Source organism: Microtus pennsylvanicus, chromosome 5 (genome assembly GCF_037038515.1).
Source record: "Microtus pennsylvanicus isolate mMicPen1 chromosome 5, mMicPen1.hap1, whole genome shotgun sequence".
Classification (NCBI taxonomy): Eukaryota; Metazoa; Chordata; class Mammalia; order Rodentia; family Cricetidae; genus Microtus; species Microtus pennsylvanicus.
In genome coordinates this window covers 91,073,243-91,093,117 of record NC_134583.1, presented here as the reverse complement: position 1 = coordinate 91,093,117, position 19,875 = coordinate 91,073,243, and the positions used below count along the sequence as shown (strand labels likewise).

At 44.1% G+C, this 19,875-nt stretch overlaps 1 protein-coding gene across 2 annotated transcripts; it reads right to left on the bottom strand.

Moving 5' to 3' along the window:
- Positions 1–669: 669 nt before the first annotated feature.
- On the bottom strand, positions 670–19,820 carry Stx5 (syntaxin 5). 2 transcript variants are annotated; one of them, XM_075973416.1, is made up of 11 exons: positions 19,663–19,820; positions 18,741–18,984; positions 18,174–18,244; positions 17,961–18,016; positions 17,675–17,745; positions 12,521–12,637; positions 12,378–12,434; positions 12,152–12,233; positions 11,525–11,631; positions 11,273–11,394; positions 670–1,401 (listed from the first exon to the last, which is right to left on the bottom strand). In XM_075973416.1, the coding sequence occupies exons 2-11, from the start codon at positions 18,963–18,965 to the stop codon at positions 1,242–1,244; spliced, it is 1,068 nt and encodes a 355-aa protein (XP_075829531.1). In that variant the 5' UTR covers positions 18,966–18,984; positions 19,663–19,820; the 3' UTR covers positions 670–1,241. The 2 variants fall into 2 exon arrangements, with proteins under 2 accessions (XP_075829531.1, XP_075829532.1); XM_075973417.1 differs by having other exon boundaries at positions 18,741–19,218; positions 19,663–19,805.
- Positions 19,821–19,875: the final 55 nt, after the last annotated feature.

Genomic DNA, 19,875 nt, shown 5'->3' with positions numbered 1-19,875 from the left:
TACAATTTTTAAATGGCAAACCCAAAAGCTCTTATAGGAAATAACCTTCAGGCTGGGAGGTGGTGGCTTATGCCTTTAATCCCAACACTGAGGGAAGCAGAGGCAGGTGGACCTCTGTGAGTTCAAGGCCTTCATTGTGGCTAGGACACACTCTATGTTGGCCTGAGGTTCCTGGGATCCAGATGCTGCTGAGGGGACAGCAGTAGGCATGGAACAGTGGCTTCAATACTAATCAGTTCGGACAGAGCAGCTCATTAACCTCCCTTGAGGGTCTGTGGTAGGTGGGTTGCCTCCATTTTCCATTTGCTGAGGGTCTTAGAAGGTGCCAAAAACTGGGAACAAGTTCTCTTCTGCTCCCAGCAACAGAGGTCCTGCTTCACTTAGTTCAAGAATCAAGCTAAGTGATCTGAGAACACAGATGAAAACAGCCCCAGCACTGCTTGAGATGGTCCTGGAAGTTGCCACCCAATGATGAAGCCATTTGGCTCCAGTTCAAAGGAAAATTCTTCTAATGAAGTTCTGTTGTATTTGTTCCCTTTCTAGGAGGGAGTTGTGGGTAAAGAGCCCAAAAGTACCTTGCTTACCCATGGGGCCCTTCAGAGCCACCAACTCTACCCTACTGGTTCTGGTATCAGGCACGACCCCACCCAGAAATGACAACGTCACTAGTGAAGCTGACAGTCTTGCTGTAATTGGGAGGAAACAGGCTGCAGCACATTTGGCAGATTGAGAGTCACCAGTAGCCAAAGTCAGGTTTGTGCAGGCAACTGAAGGGCTCAGAGCCCCCTCACTTCACATGGTGAATAGAGGGAGGCAGTCAAGTTCTAACCTGATGGTAAAGTTGGTCCCTGGGATAGTTTTGTCTCCTTGCCTCACTCTCAGGGAGGCAAGGAGGGCATTATCTCCCCTTGCTGCCAAAGTTACCTTTGGGGGAGGCTGGTAAGGTTTTATAAAAATCTCCTTGTGGAGACAACCTCCTCCACTGGCCCCTAGCTGGCTTCTGCTCCCAGCCACTTCACAGCAGAGTCCAAATCCAGAACCAGTGTGTTTCAAGGGCCTGAGGGGTAGGACAGAGTGGCCAGAGACAAGGGTGGGAAACAGGGACACTGGCCATTCTTAGCAGTTCCAAGGAAATGGCCTTTCTCCCAACCACCCTACACAGGCTCAATGGCAACAGTGGCCACCTGCCCTCCCAGGAGGGTCCCAAACCCTCCATGGAGTGCCTCAGAGTGAGTGAGGGTTCAGGCAAGGAAGACCACAAAGATGATGAAGAAGACAATGAGGATGAGGAAGATTTTGACCATGAGCCACCGATTGGAGGTGACTGACTGGAAGTACTTGAGGATCTCTGAATGGGCGGCCTCAACATCCAGCTGGGCTCCAAGCACGTTCTCATCGATCCTGGAAACAGCCAGGAGAGAAAACAGGACATCGGATTAAAAAGAAAGCTGAGGTCATCTATTTACTGCTATGGAAAGGTGATCACAATACACAGAAATAAAAAGTGTTTCATGTCATGTGATCTCTTTTGTGTACATGTATGAATATATAGAAGAGTATATACATTATTTAGGGTTGTAGACCATGCTTGGCTCTAGTCTGAAACCTTTCTGTCAGTTATTATCTTAAGATTGAGTTATTTAACCAAAGTCTTATTTTCCACATCTGAAAAATGAGATTGCCATAAACAACCCTACCTCCTTTCATGAGGTTTCAATTTTCAGTGAGTTAAATATGAGATGCACCCCAATCCATATGAGCACCTAAAATACCTTTTTTGTGTGTGTGGTTTTTCAAGACAGGGTTTCTCTGTGTAGCTTTGGAGCCTGTCCTGGAACTTGCTCTGTAGACCAGGCTGGCCTCGAACTCAAAGATCCACCTGCCTCTGCCTCCTGAGTGCTGGGATTAAAGGCATGTGCCATCACCACCCAACATAAAATACATAACATAAAAATTTTTAATCTAGCATTTGTTGATTTTTTTCCCAGGTAATGAACATTTCTTTCTTTTTTTTTTTTTTGGTTTTGTTTTGTTTTTTAGCATTTTCAAGTCAGGGTTTCTCTGTGTAGCCCTGGCTGTCCTGGAACTCATCATGTAGACCAGACCTGCCTCTGTGTTCCAAGTGCTGGGATTAAATATGTGTGCCACCACACCGGTGAACATTGTTATAATGGGGGTAAAGTTCAGACCACTACAGTAAGAAAATTCTGGCTGGGGGATGGGGACAACTTAATATAGACAGGAACTCAAAGAGTAATACAAACCTTACATTCAGAGAGCAGTGTCTCTTGGGAACAAGTCCTCAGGGAAAGGATGATTTTGAACACTTACTGAAGAAAATAAAACCTTCCCCGGACAATCTATGCGCACAATCCTAAAACCTAAATATTGTGGCTGGGCAGATAGCTCAGTAGGAAAAGTGCTTGCTTGGCAACCAAGAGGACCTGAATTTGGATCCCAGTAACCACATAACAAGCTCGCCATGGTTTTACCTTGTCTATACCCACAATACAGTGGGTGGGTGGAGAAAATAGGAAAAAGGTTGGGTTTCATTGGCTACCCCCCCCCAAAAAAACAAGTTTCAGGCTAAGGGAGAGCCCCTACCTTGAAGAACAGAGTAACAGGGGACATCTGACGCTTTCCTTTAGCCTACAGCACACATGCAGGTTCTAGGGCAGGCTCCAAAGCTACACAGAGAAACCCTGTCTGTTTCAGATGTTTCAGACACCCTGCCTACCTAGAAAACATGGCAATCTACTAGGACTGTACTGCCTACTGACATAAAACCTATTTTAACTCATGTAACTACATTCTGTCTTGTGTAAAATCATCTCATGGCAAATTATTCAAAACATAACCCCATCAGTAAGCAACGTATGATGAAACACACCCTAAATTTTGCAGAGGTCCTTGACCTAGAACCCTCTAGGAGCTGAGTATGGCCCAGCTGGGTCCTAGCAATCTGGCTAGAAATGAAAAAGAGCTGGACAGGGGGCTGCAAGCTTAAAGTCCTGAAAAGACAAGCAAAAGGATTAAGCTCAACTCAGCATCTCAATTCAGAAACCTGAATTGTGGTTCTTTTTTATGTTGGAGAGGCTAAAATATCAGGTTCACGGCTGTTGGCAATAGTTACTTTATTTTGCTTTTTGAGATAGGTTCTGAACAGCCTTGGGTCCTAGAACTTATTACATAAACCAGGTTGGCCTCAAACTCAGAGACACCCACCTCTGAGCACTTGAGAGACTAAAGGCATATGCCACCATGCATAGCCTTACTCTCCTTTTTTTTTCTTTTTACCAGTAATGCATCTTTGTTTTAAATTGATATTTATTGAGCTCTACATTTTTCTCTGCTCCCCTCCCTGCCTCTCCCCCCACCCGTTTCAATTCTTCCACAAGGTCCACAGGCTCCCAATTTACTCAGAAGATCTCGTCTTTTTCTACTTTCTACTTCCCATGTAGATTATATCTATGTAAATCTCTCTCTCTCTTGGTTTTTCGAAACAGGGTTTCTCTGTGTACAGCCCTAGCTGCCCTGGAACTCATTTTGTACACCAGGCTGGCCTCATTCTCACAGAGATCTGCCTGCCTCTGCCTCCCAGAATGCTGGAACTAAAGGAGTGCGCCACCACCGTAACTACATTTTTATTTTATTTTTTGGTTTTCGAGACAGGGTTTCTCTGTGATTTTGGAGCCTGTCCTGGAACTAGCTCTCGTAGACCAGGCTGGTCTCGAACTCACAGAGATCCGCCTGCCTCTGCCTCCCGAGTGCTGGGATTAAGGCGTGAGCCACCACTGCCCAGCGTAACTACATTTTTAAATTTAGCTTATTTGTTATCTCAGAATGAATAAAGCTCATAATGGTAGTTCTGAATGGCTTTGCTTAACAAAAATGGATCAACCGTATACATGCGATCTTGTATATAAAAGATTATAGAAGCCGGGCGGTGGTGGCGCACGCCTTTAATCCCAGAACTCGGGAGGCAGAGGCAGGTGGATCTCTGTGAGTTCGAGGCCAGCCTGGTCTACAAGAGCTAGTTCCAGGACAGGAACCAAAAAGCTACGAAGAAACCCTGTCTTGAATATCCAAAAAAAAAAGAGATAGAGGCTGGGAAAGATGGCTCAGTGGGTAGAGTACCTGTCTGAGGACCTGACTTTAATCCCTGGGATCCACATGATAGGAGAAACAACTCCACAGTCGCTGTGCTACTTATGCACCTAAACACACCTGCACACATAGTCCTGTTGGGTTTTTGTTATTTTTGAGAAAAGGTCTCACTGTATAGCCCTGGCTGACCTGGAACTCACTATATACACACACAAAGATCTACCTTCTCCAGAATGCTGGGAATAAAGGCATGTGACCATACCTGGTGGAAAAAAAAATGTTTTTTGTTATTTTGTTTTTCAGTTAAAAAGATGTCACAAATAAGGCCAGGAAGGGGTGGTAGTACATGACTTTTAACCTCAGCATTTGGGAGTCAGAGGCAGTTACTCAGTTCCATGCCATATATATATATCCAGGGCTATATAATGAGACTATGTCTCATCAAAAAAAAAAAAAAAAAAAAGCAATGGGAAGCAGAGAGCAGATTGTTGAAAAACCTTCACAATCAAGTACATGTGATCTGTGTCCAGGTAGAGGGTTTTTGTTGTTGTTGCTGCTGTTTTTGTGAGACAGGGTTTCTCTGTGAACAGTCCTGACTGTCCTGGAACTCGCTCTGTGGACCAGGCTGGCCTTGAACTCACCTGCCTCTGCCTCTGGAATGCTAGGACTAAAGGCATGTGCCGCTGCCACCCAGTTTAAATTTATTTTTAAAATTTATTCCTTTTCATGTGCATTGGTGTTTTGCCTGCATATATGCCTGTGTGAGGGTGTCTGATTCCCTGAAACTGGAGTTATAGACAGCTGTGAGCTGTCATGTGGGTGCTGGGGATTGAACCCAGGTCATCTGGAAGAACAGCTAGTGCTTTTAACCTCTGAGCCCTTTCTACAGTCTGGTGCTCCTTCCTGACTATACTGCCTTGTGAAGAAAAAAGCCTGCATTCCTTGCAGTGTCCTATAGCCTGGTTTTCTGTTGGCCTTGTTACTGTTCTTCCAAAAAAGAAAAACTTTTGGTTCTACAATGTTAACTTAGAAAATCAAACACAGGTTCCAGTGACCCTTGCTTAAATTATTTTGTATGGGATACATGAAAGGAGATGCTACGTATCTTGTATTGCATTAGGAAGCATTTAATGTCAGACTGCCTTTATATCAGGGAAAACAGATATCAGATATAGTACCCCTACCTCCTTTGTGCTATAAGATCAAACCCAGGACATGTACATGCTAGTCAGTGCTCTACCACTGAATTGCATACTCAGTTCGTAGCTTTTTTTCCTCTTGAATTAAAAATTCCAGGCAAGAGCCTAAGAGATGGCTCAGCAGGTAAGGATGCCATAAAGCCTGGTCCCTGAAACTCACACCGTAAAAGGAGAGAACTGCTTCCCACATCATGTTGGTCTTAGACCTCCACATGAGGGCCATGACACATGCACACCACCATACATACACACACACACACACACAAAATAAATGTAAAAGAGCCAGGTGGTAGTGGCGCATGCCTTTAATACCAGCATTCGGAAGGCAGAGGCTCTGTGAGTTCGAGGCCAGCCTGGTCTACAGAGTGAGCTCCAGGACTGAATCCATAGCTACTGAGAAACCCTGTCTCAAAAAAAATAAAAACAAAAACAAAACAAAAAAGGAGCAGCAGACAGGAAACCCTCTTGCACCCTGTTTTGATGTCCATCTCTAGTTGAGTGAGAAGAGACGGATGACACCTTTGTAATTTCCCCTTCCTGAGAAACCTAATAAACCAGATTATTTTTTTTTAATTTTTCTAAGATTTATTTACTATGTATACAGTGTTCTGTCTGCATACTAGAAGAGGGCACCAGATCTCATTATGGTGACTATGAGTGACCATGTGGTTGCTGGGAATTGAACTCAGGACCTCTGGAAGAACAGCCAGCACTCTTAACCTTTGAGTCATCTCTTCGGTCCCCACACCAGATTCTTTTAACTTCACTATCCTTATGACTGATGGGTTGTTTTTTGCAAAGGCGGCTGGTCCAGAAGTACACAGCTGAAGCCAGCTGATGCTTGTGCCTTTGTCTCCTAGGATTACAATCCATACAGGTTCTCTTTATTGTTGTTTTTAATTTCTACAATGACCTTGATACTTATATTTCTTTTTCTTTTCTTTTCTTTTTTTGGATTTTCGAGACAGGGTTTTTCCATAGCTTTTTGGTTTCTGTCCTGGAACTAGCTCTTGTAGACCAGGCTGGCCTCGAACTCACAGAGATCCGCCTGCCTCTGATACTTATATTCCTTAAACATTTGCTTTCATTCTCTCTCTCTCCTCTCTCTCTCTCTCTCTCTCTGTTTTGTTTTGAAGACAGGGTTTCTTTGTGTAGCTTTGGAGCCTGTCCTGGAACTTGTTCTGTAGACCAGGCTGGTCTTGAACTCACAGAGATCCGCCTGCCTCGGCCTCCCAAGTGCTGGGATTAAAGGCGTGCGCCAACACCGCCTGGCTGGGCCACTACTTTTTCAAAGAGGTATGTGGATAAGAAGAACATGTTTGATTTTGGCTTCTTTCCTCCACTCCTCCCTTCCTTCCCTTCCAGTTCCTTCCAGCACGAGGGCTGGATGTAGTGCTTCATCATTCATCCGTTTGTCAGCTCTATTTCTGATATGTGCATGGGTGTGTGTGTAAAATCTGTGTAGCACATGCATGCCTGATACCTGTAGAGGCAAAAAGAGGGTGTGCTAGGTCCCCTGGAACTGGTATCACAAGTGGTTGTAAGATACCATGTGGGTATTTAGACTCAAACCCAGATCCTCTGGAGGAGCGGTCAGTGCTCTTTATCACTGAGTCATCTCTCCAGTCACCAGCTTTTAATTCTTTTTGAGACTGAGTTTTATGAAGTTGTCCAAGCAGGCTGGCCTCAAACTCACAATCTTTCCAACCTCAGCCCTCCTGAGTACCAGAATTATAAGTACAAGCAATGAAACATGACTTTCTTGCTGCATTCTGAAACAAAACTCCTAAAAAAGTTGTCTATTCTTTTTGCTTACCCCTTTTCTTCTGTGGTACCAAGAACTGAATCCACAAGCCCAGTAAACCACAGGCAAGTGAGCACTCTATTATTGTGGACATCCTTAGTTTGTTCTTTGGAAGTGGGTCTTAAAATATAGCCCAGACCATGGCCTTGAACTTCCTATGGAGCTGATGACCTTTAAACAACTGGTTCCTCTGCCTCCACCTCCCATGTACACCACACCAGCCTCCTCACATTTTATTACTTTTGTTACTTTTTAATATTTATTTTATTTTTTACTCCTTTAATCTATGACTGTCTGTACTCTGTCTCTTTAAAGACTTTACCTATTTAAAGCATTAACTTTATTTGATGACTCTATACTTTTTTCTTCTCTCTCCCAAGCCTATGTACATTTATCCAACACTGACCCATTTAGAGGTCTTTTATGTCTGAATCTGTCCTACTGTGAATCTGTAATTCTTTACTGTCCAGGAGCACTTCTTAAAATGCTAAGTGCTTCTTAAAAACTTAAGCTGTGTCATTAATCAATGTAACATGTTAGTGTCTGCTTGGCCACCCAGTCCAACATGGTGGAGCTGCTTGTGCCTCTGAGCCATGCACACTGCCCCACTTCTAGGCACACAGCCAGTCCAAACCACCATTAAGCAAGCTGCAGCAGCCTGCTCACAGACCCTACTCAAATGCTCTGTGGCTGGACCTCCAGCCTCAAAGAGCCAGAGGTCATGCTGACAGCACAACCCAGAAAGTGGACATTTTAAAACCGTGCGGCTTGGCTTTTTTTCTTTTGCTATGGCTGAGTCAGGAAAACCTCTCTCTCTCTCTCTCTCTTTTTTTTTTTTTTTTTTTTTAGTTTTTCAAGACAGGGTTTCTCTGTGGCTTTGGAGCCTGTCCTGGAACTAGCTCTGTAGACCAGGCTGGTCTCGAACTCACAGAGATCTGCCTGCCTCTGCCTCCCGAGTGCTGGGATTAAAGGCATGCGCCACCATCACCCGGCAGGAAAACCTCTCTTAAAGGAGCTGTGGCATGCTGCCAGCAAACAGCAAAGAGCTGTGTTAAACTCTGTATTTTTGTGTCTAGAATTCCTTTTCAAACTTTCTCAGTTTTTACGTCAATACAGACGACCACGTTGGAGTACCAATTGTTACAAGGAGGGCCGCTTATTTGTCCTGGCCACTCAGCCCCGAAATAATCACAAAGAAATTGTATAATTAAAACACTGCTTAGCCCATTAGCTCTAGTTTCTTATTGGCTAATTCTTACATCTTAATTTAACCCATTTCTATTAATCTGTGTATTGCCACGTGGCAGTGGCTTACCGGGTAAAATTCCCAGTGTCTGTCTCCGGCAGATCCATGGTGTCTCTAACGTTTTATTCTTAATTATATGTATTTGTCTGTGGAGGTATTAGATCAGCTACAGCTAGAGTTATAGGTGGTTGTAAGTCACTTGATATGAAGGCTACAACTGAACTTGGGTTCTCTGGAAGGACAGTAAGTGCTCTTAAAGCACTGAGTAATCTCTTCAGCCTCAGATTTGTTGTGTATATGTATGTGTACGGATATGTGTGCATGTGTGTGCACCCAGATGCCAGAACAGTCAGGTATTCTGTTCTATCAGGCTCTGATTTTCCTGAGAAGAACCTAAGCCCTGCTGCTTTCGCTAGGCTGACTAACCAGTAAGCCCTTCCATCTGTCTCAGCTCTCCACCTTGCCCATGCTGGAGTTTCATGAAATTAATCAGGAGGGTGGCACTTGTCTATTACCCTAACATTGAAGAGGTGGAGTCAGGCCAGTCAGTTACATAAGAAGTATTATATAGTGAATTTAAAGCCAGCATGAGATAAGATATGAGAGCCTGTCTCAAACAAACAGACATAAAAATTTACTATTTGGAATTTAAAATTTCTTGGCTTAAACAACAGAATGAAGATAACATTGAAAACATGTTTTGGTTTTTTTTTTTGTTAAATATTTATTTATTATATATACAATATTCTGTCTGTGTGTATGTCTACAGGCCAGAAGAGGGCACCAGACCTCATTACAGATGGTTGTGAGCCCCCATGTGGTTGCCGGGAATTGAACTCAGGACCTTTGGAAGAGCAGGCAATGCTCTTAACCACTGAGCCATCTCTCCAGCCCTTGTTTGTTTTTTTGAGACAAGATTTCACCATTAGATCTGACTGGCCTGGAACGTGCTATGTAAACCAGGCCAGCCTCAAATGCAGATATCGATGAATTGGAGAGAGAGCTTAACAATTAAGAGCACTTGCTATTTTGCAGAGGACCTCGGGTCAATTACCAGTACCCAATGGTGCTTCACAATCATTTCTAACTCCAGTTTCCAGGATTCTGATGGCTTCTTCTGACTTCTGTGGGAACCAGGCACACACATGGCACTGATACAAATGCAAGTAAAACACTCATATACATAAAATAAAAAAATAAATCTAAGGGGCTGGAGAGATGGCTCAGTGGGTAAGAGTATTGCCTGCTATTCCAAAGGTCCTGAGTTCAATTCCCAGCAACCACATGGTGGCTCACAACCATCTGTAATGAGGTCTGGTGCCTTCTTCTGGCCTTCGGCATACACACAGATAGACTATTGTATACATAATAAATAATAAATAAATATTTAAAAAAAAAATCTAAAAACACCAAACCAGAATGACGACAAAACTCGAGATCTGTCCGCCTCTACTTCTGGAGTACTGGGATTAAAGGCATATGCTACAATACCCGTTCTCATATAATTATTAAGTTTTTCTAAAATTAGACTTATTCACTTAACTTGTTTAATGTGTGCTTTCCATGTTTGTATATCACTTGTATGCTTGATGCCTGTGGAGCCCAGGGGATGGCACTGGATCCCCTTGAACTAGAGTTAAATATGGTTGTGCAACACCACGTGGGTACTAGGAATTGAACCCAGGTCCTCTGGAGAAGGAACAAGTGTTCTTAACAGCTGAGCCATCCCTTTTAATTTTTGAAATAGAGCTTGACTACACTTGTAGAGCTGGCCTTGCACTCCTGAGCTCAAACAGTGCTCAAGAATAAAGGCTGCATACTATGCTCCCTTTTTAGCTGTTTCTTTTTTTTATATTTTTATTACTATGCGGGGGGCACAGATACAGCAGCAGAAGACAACTCTGTGGTGCTGGTCTCTTGTTTCTCCTTTACCTGACTGCAGTGATTAAACTGATGTCACTAGGCTTATGTAGAAAGTTCCTATACCCGATGGGCCAGCTAGTTGGTTCCACCAGTTGCTTTCTTTCCTTTTGTCTATGATTCTGAAGACCGATCCTAAGCCTTCATGTATGGTAGCCAAACACTTTACAACCAGACTGTACTTCCAGGCCCTCAGTAATTTTTTTCTTTTTTAAAAAGGGTCTCTTGCTGGGTGATGGTGGCTCATGCCTTTGATTCCATCTCTTGGGAAACAGAGGCAGGCAGATAGATCTCTGTAAGTTGAAGGCCAGCCTGGTCTACAAAGTGAGTTCCAGGACAGCTAGGGTTGTTACACAAAGAAACTCTGTCTTCAAAAAAAAAAAAAAAAAAAAAAAAGGTGAGCAGTGGTGGTGTATGCCTGGTCTACAGGCATTTCCAAGATTGGCTTTAAAGCTACACAGAGAAACTCTGTCTCAGAAAATAAAAGACAAAATTAAAAAAGGGTCTCTCTTTATGTAGCCCTCCCAGACTGTCTTGGAATTCACTATGTAAACCGGCCAGTCTCAAACTCATAGGGATCTGCCTGCTTCTGTTTCCAGGATGCTGGGATTAAAGGTGTGCATCACCCCATCAGGCCCTCTTATTAAGTGATTAGAAGCTGGTGAATTGGGGGCTAGAGAGATGGCTCAGTGGTTAAGAGCATTGCCTGCTCTTCCAAAGGTCCAGAGTTCAATTCCCGGCAACCACATGGTGACTCACAACCATCTATAATAAGGTCTGGTGCCCTCTTCTGGCCTGCAGACATACAGACAGAATATTGTATACATAATAAATAAATAAATAAAATTTAAAAAAAAAGAAGCTAGTGAATTAGTACTCATGGGGGTTAAGGATTCACTCACTCTTCCAAAGACCCCCCATGCTGTACCTGGGAACTTCAAGATGCTAATCCCTGGAGAAGAGAAAGTTCCACTGTATGGAGTGAGAGTGGCTCACCTCTGAATAGTTTCCTCCTGTTCTTTAACCATGTGTGCCAACTGCTGAAAAATGGAACCCAGCTCAACGATTGTAGACTCAATGTTCTGCATGGTGTCTGCCCGACTCTGGATGTAGGAATCCTTCAGAAGAAGAAAGCACCATGAAAGGGCCTGAGTTTTTAAGACCTTTTCACTATATCACATTCCAAACACTCCAGGAGAACATAAGACAACAGAGGAGCTGATCCTCAACATTTCAGAGTCTGGGTACCTGCTCGTCAATGAGTTGAAGTTGCTGGCTTGTTCTAGAGTCCAACATGTCAATGGCCACGTCCCTGGAGGCTTGGGACTCTGCTCCCAAAACTATGGGACCACCCCCTGAAGAAGAAACAGGACATGGCACATTTTAATGATTAAAAGCAGGTTCAGGGCCTGTCATGGTAACACATAACTTTAATCTCTGCATTCCTGAGGCTAAGGCAAAAGGATCTGAGTTTGAGTCTGATCTACATAGCAAGTTCCAGGACAGCCAAGACTATAGAGAGAGACTCTGCCTCACAACAACAACAAAAAGCAATTCAAGGGGCTGGAGAAACGGCTCAGCGGTTAAGAGTCCTGGCTATTCTTTTAGAGGTCCTAAGTTTAATTCCCAGCAACCAGATGGTAGCTCACAGCCATCTGTAATAGACCTGGCTCCCTCTTTTGGCCTGCAGGCATATATGCAGGCAGAACACTGTATGCATAATAAATGAATCTTACAAAAAAAAAACAAAACAAAAAAACAACAAAAAAAGCAATTCAAGCGGGGAATAGTGGCATATGCCTGTTATACTAGCAATAGGGATGCTACAACAGCCAGAACTTAGCTAATAGGCTTCCCATATTGCTTCTGACTTACCAAGGTGGTTGGGGGCAAGAGGCAGGGCCGACACTGGTGCCCGGGAGAACTGTTCCCGACGGTTCCTCTGTTGTTTCAGGTTCTGATGTTAGGGGGAAATGCAAAGGTCCTGAGTCTCTCTGGAAAGTGGGTATGTTGACCCCATGACTCTGGATAACTTGTCCCTTCCCCTTTTCCTCTTGGGTCCATACCACAGATTCCTCCCACCTATATAGATCCCACTTACCTCAGTCCTCACTTCTAAAACTGATTTGAAGTCATTGGACATGGAAGCCAGTTTTGACTATAAAAAGCAAGAACAATTGGGTTATTCAAAGAAGATACTTTCTGTTATCCCCTTCTTCACTTCTTCCATCCCCAGGGTCTCACCTGCAATGAAACTACAATAGTGTTGGAATGCGTCTGCAGATGCCGGCCACTCTGGCTACCCTTGGCCCTCACAAAATCTTGAAGTTGAGCAATTTGTTTGTTGAGGCTATTGATATCCTGGTAAGAGACCAGAAGAAGAGTATTAAGCAAGAAGTCTCCAGTCATTGACCCCATCTGTGTTACCCCTGGCAGAGAGGACAGGATCAAACCTACTAGTCAAGTGTCTAGTCAGATCAGAAGGTGGCACTGGGACTGTTCAAAGACTGTTCATTCCTTGCATAATAAGGAAGTTGATGGTCTCACCATTTGTAAGTGAATGATTTATCTGCCCTCCACCTTTCTGCTATACTTTACCTTGTGAGGGCATAGAACCCTTACAAAGGCCAAAATCTTCTACCTGTAGCATGCTGACAGAGTACTTGAATAAAACCTAAGAAAAGGCAAGAATCACCCTATTTTCCTAGAAGTATCAAAGAAGCAAAATATACACAGAATTTCTAATACTGCAAAAGACTTGCTGTGATTTATTCAAAATCACATACAGTGAATTCATATCACTGCATTCCATTCTCCACAGTGACGGCAGAGAAAACCTGTCCCAACACACTATTACCCAGGCATCAGGAATAGAGTATGAGAGTCAGCAAGATGGCTCAATAGACAAAAGAGCTTGTTGCCATGCCTGGCAACCTAAAGTCAACCCCAGAGACCCATACAAGGGAAAGAGATAACCAACTCTACATGCAGGCCATGACACTCAGATACCACCCCCAAAACCACAAACAAATATAATTTTAGATTTTTATTTTTTTTTTTTGTTTGAGACAGGGTTTCTCTGTGGCTTTGGGGCCTGTCCTGGAACTAGCTCTTGTAGACCAGGCTGGTCTCGAACTCACAGAGATCCGCCTGCCTCTGCCTCCCAAGTGCTGGGATTAAAGGCGTGTGCCACTACCGCCCGGCTTAATTTTAGGATTTTTAAAGTGAGCATGAGAAATACATTGAAGACAAAATTCAAGCATTTCTAGAGGCTTTCTAAGTAGGCCCAACCACACACCTCTCTATCACCCTAGACTCACATTCACTAATGACAGGTCTACCTTTCTCGAGTTTCTGACCAAATGCACTTTTTGTTTCTTTGTCATAATAGCTCCTTCCTTTGGGTTCTAGCTTAGGTGAAGTACTATTTCCCATGCAGAAACTGAAACTGAAAGCTTCTGATCACCCACATTTCCTTAGTCTACCTACATACTATCAAAAACTATAAGCTAGGGCTGGAGAGATGGCTCAGAGGTTAAGAGCATTGCCTCCTCTTCCAAAGGTCCTGAGTTCAATTCCCAGCAACCAAATGGTGGCTCACAACCATCTGTAATGGGGTCTGGTGCCCTCTTCTGGCCTGCAGGCATACACACAGACAGAATATTGTATACATAATAAATAAATATTTAAAAAAAAAACTATAAGCTAAAATACACTCGACAAATGAGATCACCTGACCAGAACCATAATCTACTAAGTGCTTATTGTGTACTCAGTACTGTGTCAAATATAAGAGGGGGGTGTAGGGCAGCAAACACAGGCCCTGGATTTCTTCCCTGCACCCAAACAAAAAAATTAAAAAGCAACAACAACAAAAAGCCCATTAACTGCTTTTTATTTATTTACTGTTTAAGCATCTGACAACGTTCTCTCTTAAATCAGTATAGAAAACTTTTCTACTGCCGGGTGGCGGTGGTGGCGCACGCCTTTAATCCCAGCACTCGGGAGGCAGAGGCAGGCGGATCTCTGTGAGTTCGAGACCAGCCTGGTCTACAATAGCTAGTTCCAGGACAGGCTCCAAAGCTACAGAGAAACACTGTAGTCAATCCCCTCAAAGTCACATCCCCTCCCTGTCTTTTTCCATTTTAGTAAATGGCACCACCATTCATCACATGCTCAGTTGGTCATTGTGTTTTTACTTAAAATCCCACCAGAGGTAGGTGGATTGCAATGAATTTAAGGTCAGCCTAAGTTACAGAATGAGACTCTATCTTAAACTACAAATGGGCTCTAGAGTTGGTTCGGTGGTTAAGAGCACTCGTTACTCTTATAGAGGACAGGCTCAACTTCTAACACCCATATGTTTGTTAGCTCAAAACCATGTGTAACTGCAGTTCTAGGATATCCAATGTCCTCTTCTGGCCTCCATAGGCATCAAGCACACACATGGTACAAACAGATATATGTACACAAAACACTTATAAACATTTTTAAAAATGTTTTTAAGCAGACTAGAGGTACATGCCTTCAATCACAACACTTGGGAGGCAGAAGTAGTTCTATGAGTTCAAAGCCAACCTGGTCTACATGGTGAGACCCTGCCTCAATCAATCAATCAATAATAAAAAAGCAAACAAAACCAAATAACACCTCTATTCACTTTTTCTTCAAATCCACATGGAACTATCATTTGCTCACACTGAACCCAAATGATTACAATTTAAACTTTGTTTTCCAGTATATATTCTATACCTATCTACATTATCTTCTTTTCTACCTCATATACTCTAACCATCTTCTCTACTCGAAAAACCTCCAAGAGCCTTTTTAATGACTGCCTTCTTTTTAGTCTGCCTAATCTACTGCCTAAATGTGGCTAGTATGATCTTCAAAACCAAATCCAAATAAATACTTAAAAATAAATAAAGAATATAAGAAAAAACAAAACAGAACACAAAAAAGAAAATCCAGGGTATTGTCATCTCTCTGCTTGAAAATCTCCCAAGAACTCATCACTCAACTTTAGAATACAACCTTCATGTTTAAGTTGTTTTACGCAGGTCCTCTGTCTGGCCACTGTCTACTTCTCTAACTGTATTCTGCCCCTTTGGTATGCGATCCGCACTTGAGACCTTTCCTTCTGCTATGCCCATTTTCTGCATTGCATTCCCACTTTTTGGAATACATTCTCACCAGATCATCAGATGAGCTCCTTTTCCTCACTATTCAGACACAGCTCAAATACTACTTCTTCAGCCACCCAACCTGAAATAGTCTCAGCTTTGAAAATCCAGTGTCAGCAACTGACAAAAGCAAACAAATGGGCAGTCGGTGGGGTGTACACCTTTAATTCCAGCAATTGGGAGGCAGAGGCAGATGATCTCTGCGTTTAATTAAGGCCAACCTGGTCTACAAAGCAGACAGATCTCTGAATTTGAGGCCAGCCTGTATTACAGATTGAATTCCAGAACAGTCAGGGCTATACAGAGAAATCCTGTCTTAAACCTCTCCCCCCAAAAAAGAAACAAACAAACAAATGATCCTCATAAAATCTGTGGGGCAGATATTACTTTTTTTTCTTTCTTTCTTTCCTTTTTTTTTTTTTTTTTTTTTGGTTTTTCAAGACAGGATTTCTTTGTAGCTTTTGGAGCCTGTCCTGAAACTCACTCTGCAGACCAGGCTTGCCTCTGCCTCCCAAGTGCTGGGATTAAAGGCATGTGCCACCACTGCCCATGTTTGGGGCAGGTACTTTTATTATCTCTAACTTACTGATAAGACAGTGGCAGCTCAGAATTTAGGAGCTCAAATATGGTCACAACCTAAGTGGGTGACAAAGCAACTTCAGATTTTTCAGAAACCAGTGAGATAGTTCTTAAGTGGTTAATAACCCCAATAGCAACCCAAGACTCTTTCACCAGCATAGCACCTCTTAAATGCATTTTCTCTCTGACCTCTGCCACCATATTTGTACTATATAGTCACACCAACTGCCTCCTTAGCCTCTACCCCACCCCATCCATGTTTCAGATCAGACTCTACATGTTGCCCCGACACATGATTCTACACTTGGTTATCAAGGTCCATAACACTCTTACAACTAGCCACTCAGTCAAACAACCAACCTTTTTTTTTTTTTTTGATTTTCGAGACAAGGTTTCTCTGTAGCTTTTGGTTCCTGTCCTGGAACTAGCTCTTGTAGACCAGGCTGGCCTCAAACTCAGAGATCCGCCTGCCTCTGCCTCCCGAGTGCTGGGATTAAAGGCGTGCACCACCACCGCCCGGCAAACAACCAACTTCTTGCTGGTCACTCATTTAGGCAACTAACAGTCAGGCCCGATACTATTATATAAGCACTTGTAATATACCTGTGAACAAGCAGAAAGGAAAATCCTGGACAGGCATGGTAATACATGGTAAAATCCCTGTGCTTGGGAGGCTGAGGCAGAAGAATCACAAACACCAGCATGTAGTAGCCAGGCATGGTATATGCCTTAAATTGCAGCACTCAAGAGGCAAAGACAGGTGATCTCTAAGTTTGAGGCTAACCAGTCTAAAGAGCAAGTTCGAGGACAGCCAGGGATATGTAGAGAAATCCTGTCTTCAAACAAACAAACAAAAACACATGCCTGGCAGTCTTGAAAACAAAGAACCTGTTCCTGGGGTATCTGAAAAACCTTTTGTCTCCCCTCCCACTCTTTTTCTTCTATTGGAAAAGTCAAAAGGATGGAGGAAATGAAGACAAATAAACATAAGGAAATTATAGACAATGGACTTGCTTCTTCTTCCTCTTTTTTTTTTTTTTTTTTTTTTTTGGAGACAAGGTCTTTCTGTATAACTCTGGCTATCCTAGTCCTGTAGCTCACTATATAGATCAGGCTGGCCTCGAACTCAGAGATCCCCTGCCTCTGCCTCCTGAGTGCTGTGATTAAAGGTACGTGCCACCACCATCCTCTGGCTGACCTCTCCTTTTTCTAATCAATACCTCTACATATAGACCCCTCAGACTGTTTGTTAGGTCCTTCTACCACCTCCACCTAGCTCTGAACCCAGCTCACATTTCATATCCTCTGTCAATCTTTCTCAGCATCCTGTTCATCCATCTTTTTGTAGAATCTTTTCTGTACTATCACCTACCCATTTTAAGTGCAGGCCCTTATGCTGGGTAACTCTTAAGAACAGTGAGCCTTTGAAGAAAATCATCTTGCTTCCCATCTGTTCCATCAGCATCTAGAACAGTGCTTTATAAATGCTAGATGTTCCTAAGTGTCTACTGACTCAATGGAGGGGCAGGGTGTGTGGACACAGGTCTAGGTACTTACCCTAGGGATTCATGGCGATGGAAAATGATGGAAGTAATCTAATTAGAATGCTGGGCTCTCCTGACGGCTAGCAGCTCACCTGTTTGATGATGTATGTTAGCTCCTCAATTTCTACTGCTTTATCATCAAAGAGGGACTTGCGCTTTGCCACTGCAGAGACAGACGAGGTGTTACAACAGGTAAGGGTAATAACAAGGCTTAGAGGACTAGGAATACAGTTCAGTGGTAGAGGCCTTGCTTTAAGGCACAAAGGCCTGATTTAAAATCTCCAGCACCATAGGAAAAACAAAACCTCCATGAGCCTCACTTCCTAGTACGGTTTCACTGTCCCACCCCCACCTAGGAAAGATCTACCAAACACTCACAGATTGTTAGCTTCTCCAGCTTGGCAAATGTATTGCTGAGATCTTTCCCAATGCGCCTGTAAAGGATCATCAGGGAAAAGGCTGTGGTAAAGGGCAGGAGGCAGGCTATTTCCATAAGCCCCAACAAAACCTACCCCACTCAGCCAAATCAACACAGGCAAATTGACTTCTCAGCCTTTATATCACCCCACCACAAAGCCTCTCTTAACTCACTTGGCCATAAGGGTAAATTCACTGCGTTGTCTGGCAGCACGAAGAGCTGGTTTATTTGTCTGGATTCCATTCTGAAAGGTAATGTCAAAAAGTGACTGCTTTAGTTCCCTTCACAATTCACCGCTCCCTCACAATCCCACTAAACACTCTAGTGCTGTTGGCATCAGACAATCTATAAATTTATCAGGGGGTTATAGCTAAGAAAAAAAGTTTTTCCATGAATGAGAAGGCTTAGAGTTTAAAATTAATGAACTGTTGCTAGCTACAGAAGAACAGGGCTATGTAGTAGAAAAATTCAAATAGGAGCAAGAAGATTTAAATAAACAGTTTCGCTGTGCTGGGGAACAACATAACATAGAAGCAGATGCAGCTTTAAATCTTGACTCATCGTTTGTGGTATTCAGAACAAGTTCCTTAAACTATTCTTAATCTCTACTGAAGACAATTCTTCCACTCTTACTGGTAACATTCGATAATCTAAGATCTGTGAAGTAAATTTAGGTAACTAGCAGATAAAACGTAAGCATTAGTTGGGCTCACACCTGTCTTTCCACTCCGGGACCTTACCTGACGGCTCTGCAGCGACTTACAGGCGGACAGGAACTCCTGGGTCCGATCCCGGCAGGACATGGTGTCGGGAGGGGAAGGGACCAGGGCCACCGGGGTGGACAAAGGAGCGATGTCGCTGCTGCTACTGATAGCAGTTGCAGGGGACAGAACCTGTGTCTTTGAGAGACCCAGGTAGACACCCTGATCCGTGTTCTTAGATCCGTAGCGTTTCCGCGGGATCATTGAGTCGCATAACCTCGGACTGTTGTGGAGAGGAGAACGTCATTCTCCAGACAGCCTCTTTCCCCAAACTCTTCCCTCAACTAGCAAATCCTCAGGCCCTTTCCCGTATTTGACAGACTTTCGAGCCCAAGGCCACCCGTAGATCCTGCAGCCCGGCCACGGCGAGAAGGGTCAGCTTCCTCCAGGCCCAAGGCGAGCTCCTCAGATTCTCCTTCCAACTTGGCTCTGATGGCCAAAGCACCGGCCGGTGGCCCTAAAGTCGAGAAAACAGCCAGAGCCTGGTCCTGCGGCCCTGAGCTTCTAGCCAGACCTTTGCAGTTGGCCCAGATCCTAAACGTGCCCTCTGGTTTACGTGTTTTCCTTCACCCCCTCACGGGAAACCGACAACCGACCTCTAGAGGTGGACACACTAGGGTGGGCGGAGGGGGGGGAAACCTCTAAAGTGTTTATTTAAAACAGGAAGTCCCACCTCCATCAAAGTTCCGCCTGTTGGAAGACTGCAGCCACCGATTGGACAGGGCCGACGTCTTTCTCAACAAGGCCTTTCCTGATTGGACAGCGAGGTATGCGCTTTCGCGGAGCCGCCAGCAGGACTTGCCCCTGGCTCCCTTCTTTCCCCCCTCCCCCACCGTCAAGCCGCTGCCCCTGAGCTGAGACGACCGACAAAGACTGGACCCACATTTGAGCGAAGCCCTACCTCCTCTGCTGCCTACCGCCGCCGTCACTGCCACTCTTCCCAGGCCGTCGCCGCCTCCTCGCCGGACTTGTAAGCCGCCGAAATCGGACCCAAGAGCAGGAGCCGCCACGTCACCCACGCGTAACCCCACCCCCGTGACGTGCTACCGCGCCACGCCTATTTTTCTAAGCCCGGAGACAGGAAGAACACACCCCTGCCCCCGCGAGCTCGCCT

Bases quoted from the DNA above. Each gene is read 5' to 3' on its own strand.
- Stx5 (XM_075973416.1), bottom strand. From the start codon at position 18,965: ATGATCCCGCGGAAACGCTACGGATCTAAGAACACGGATCAGGGTGTC. The intron at 18,017-18,173 runs GTGAGTTAAGAG...GATCCTTTACAG, and splicing joins GAATTTACCCTTATGGCCAA to GCGCATTGGGAAAGATCTCA. The intron at 11,632-12,151 runs GTAAGTCAGAAG...TTTCTTCTTCAG, and splicing joins TCTTGCCCCCAACCACCTTG to GGGGTGGTCCCATAGTTTTG.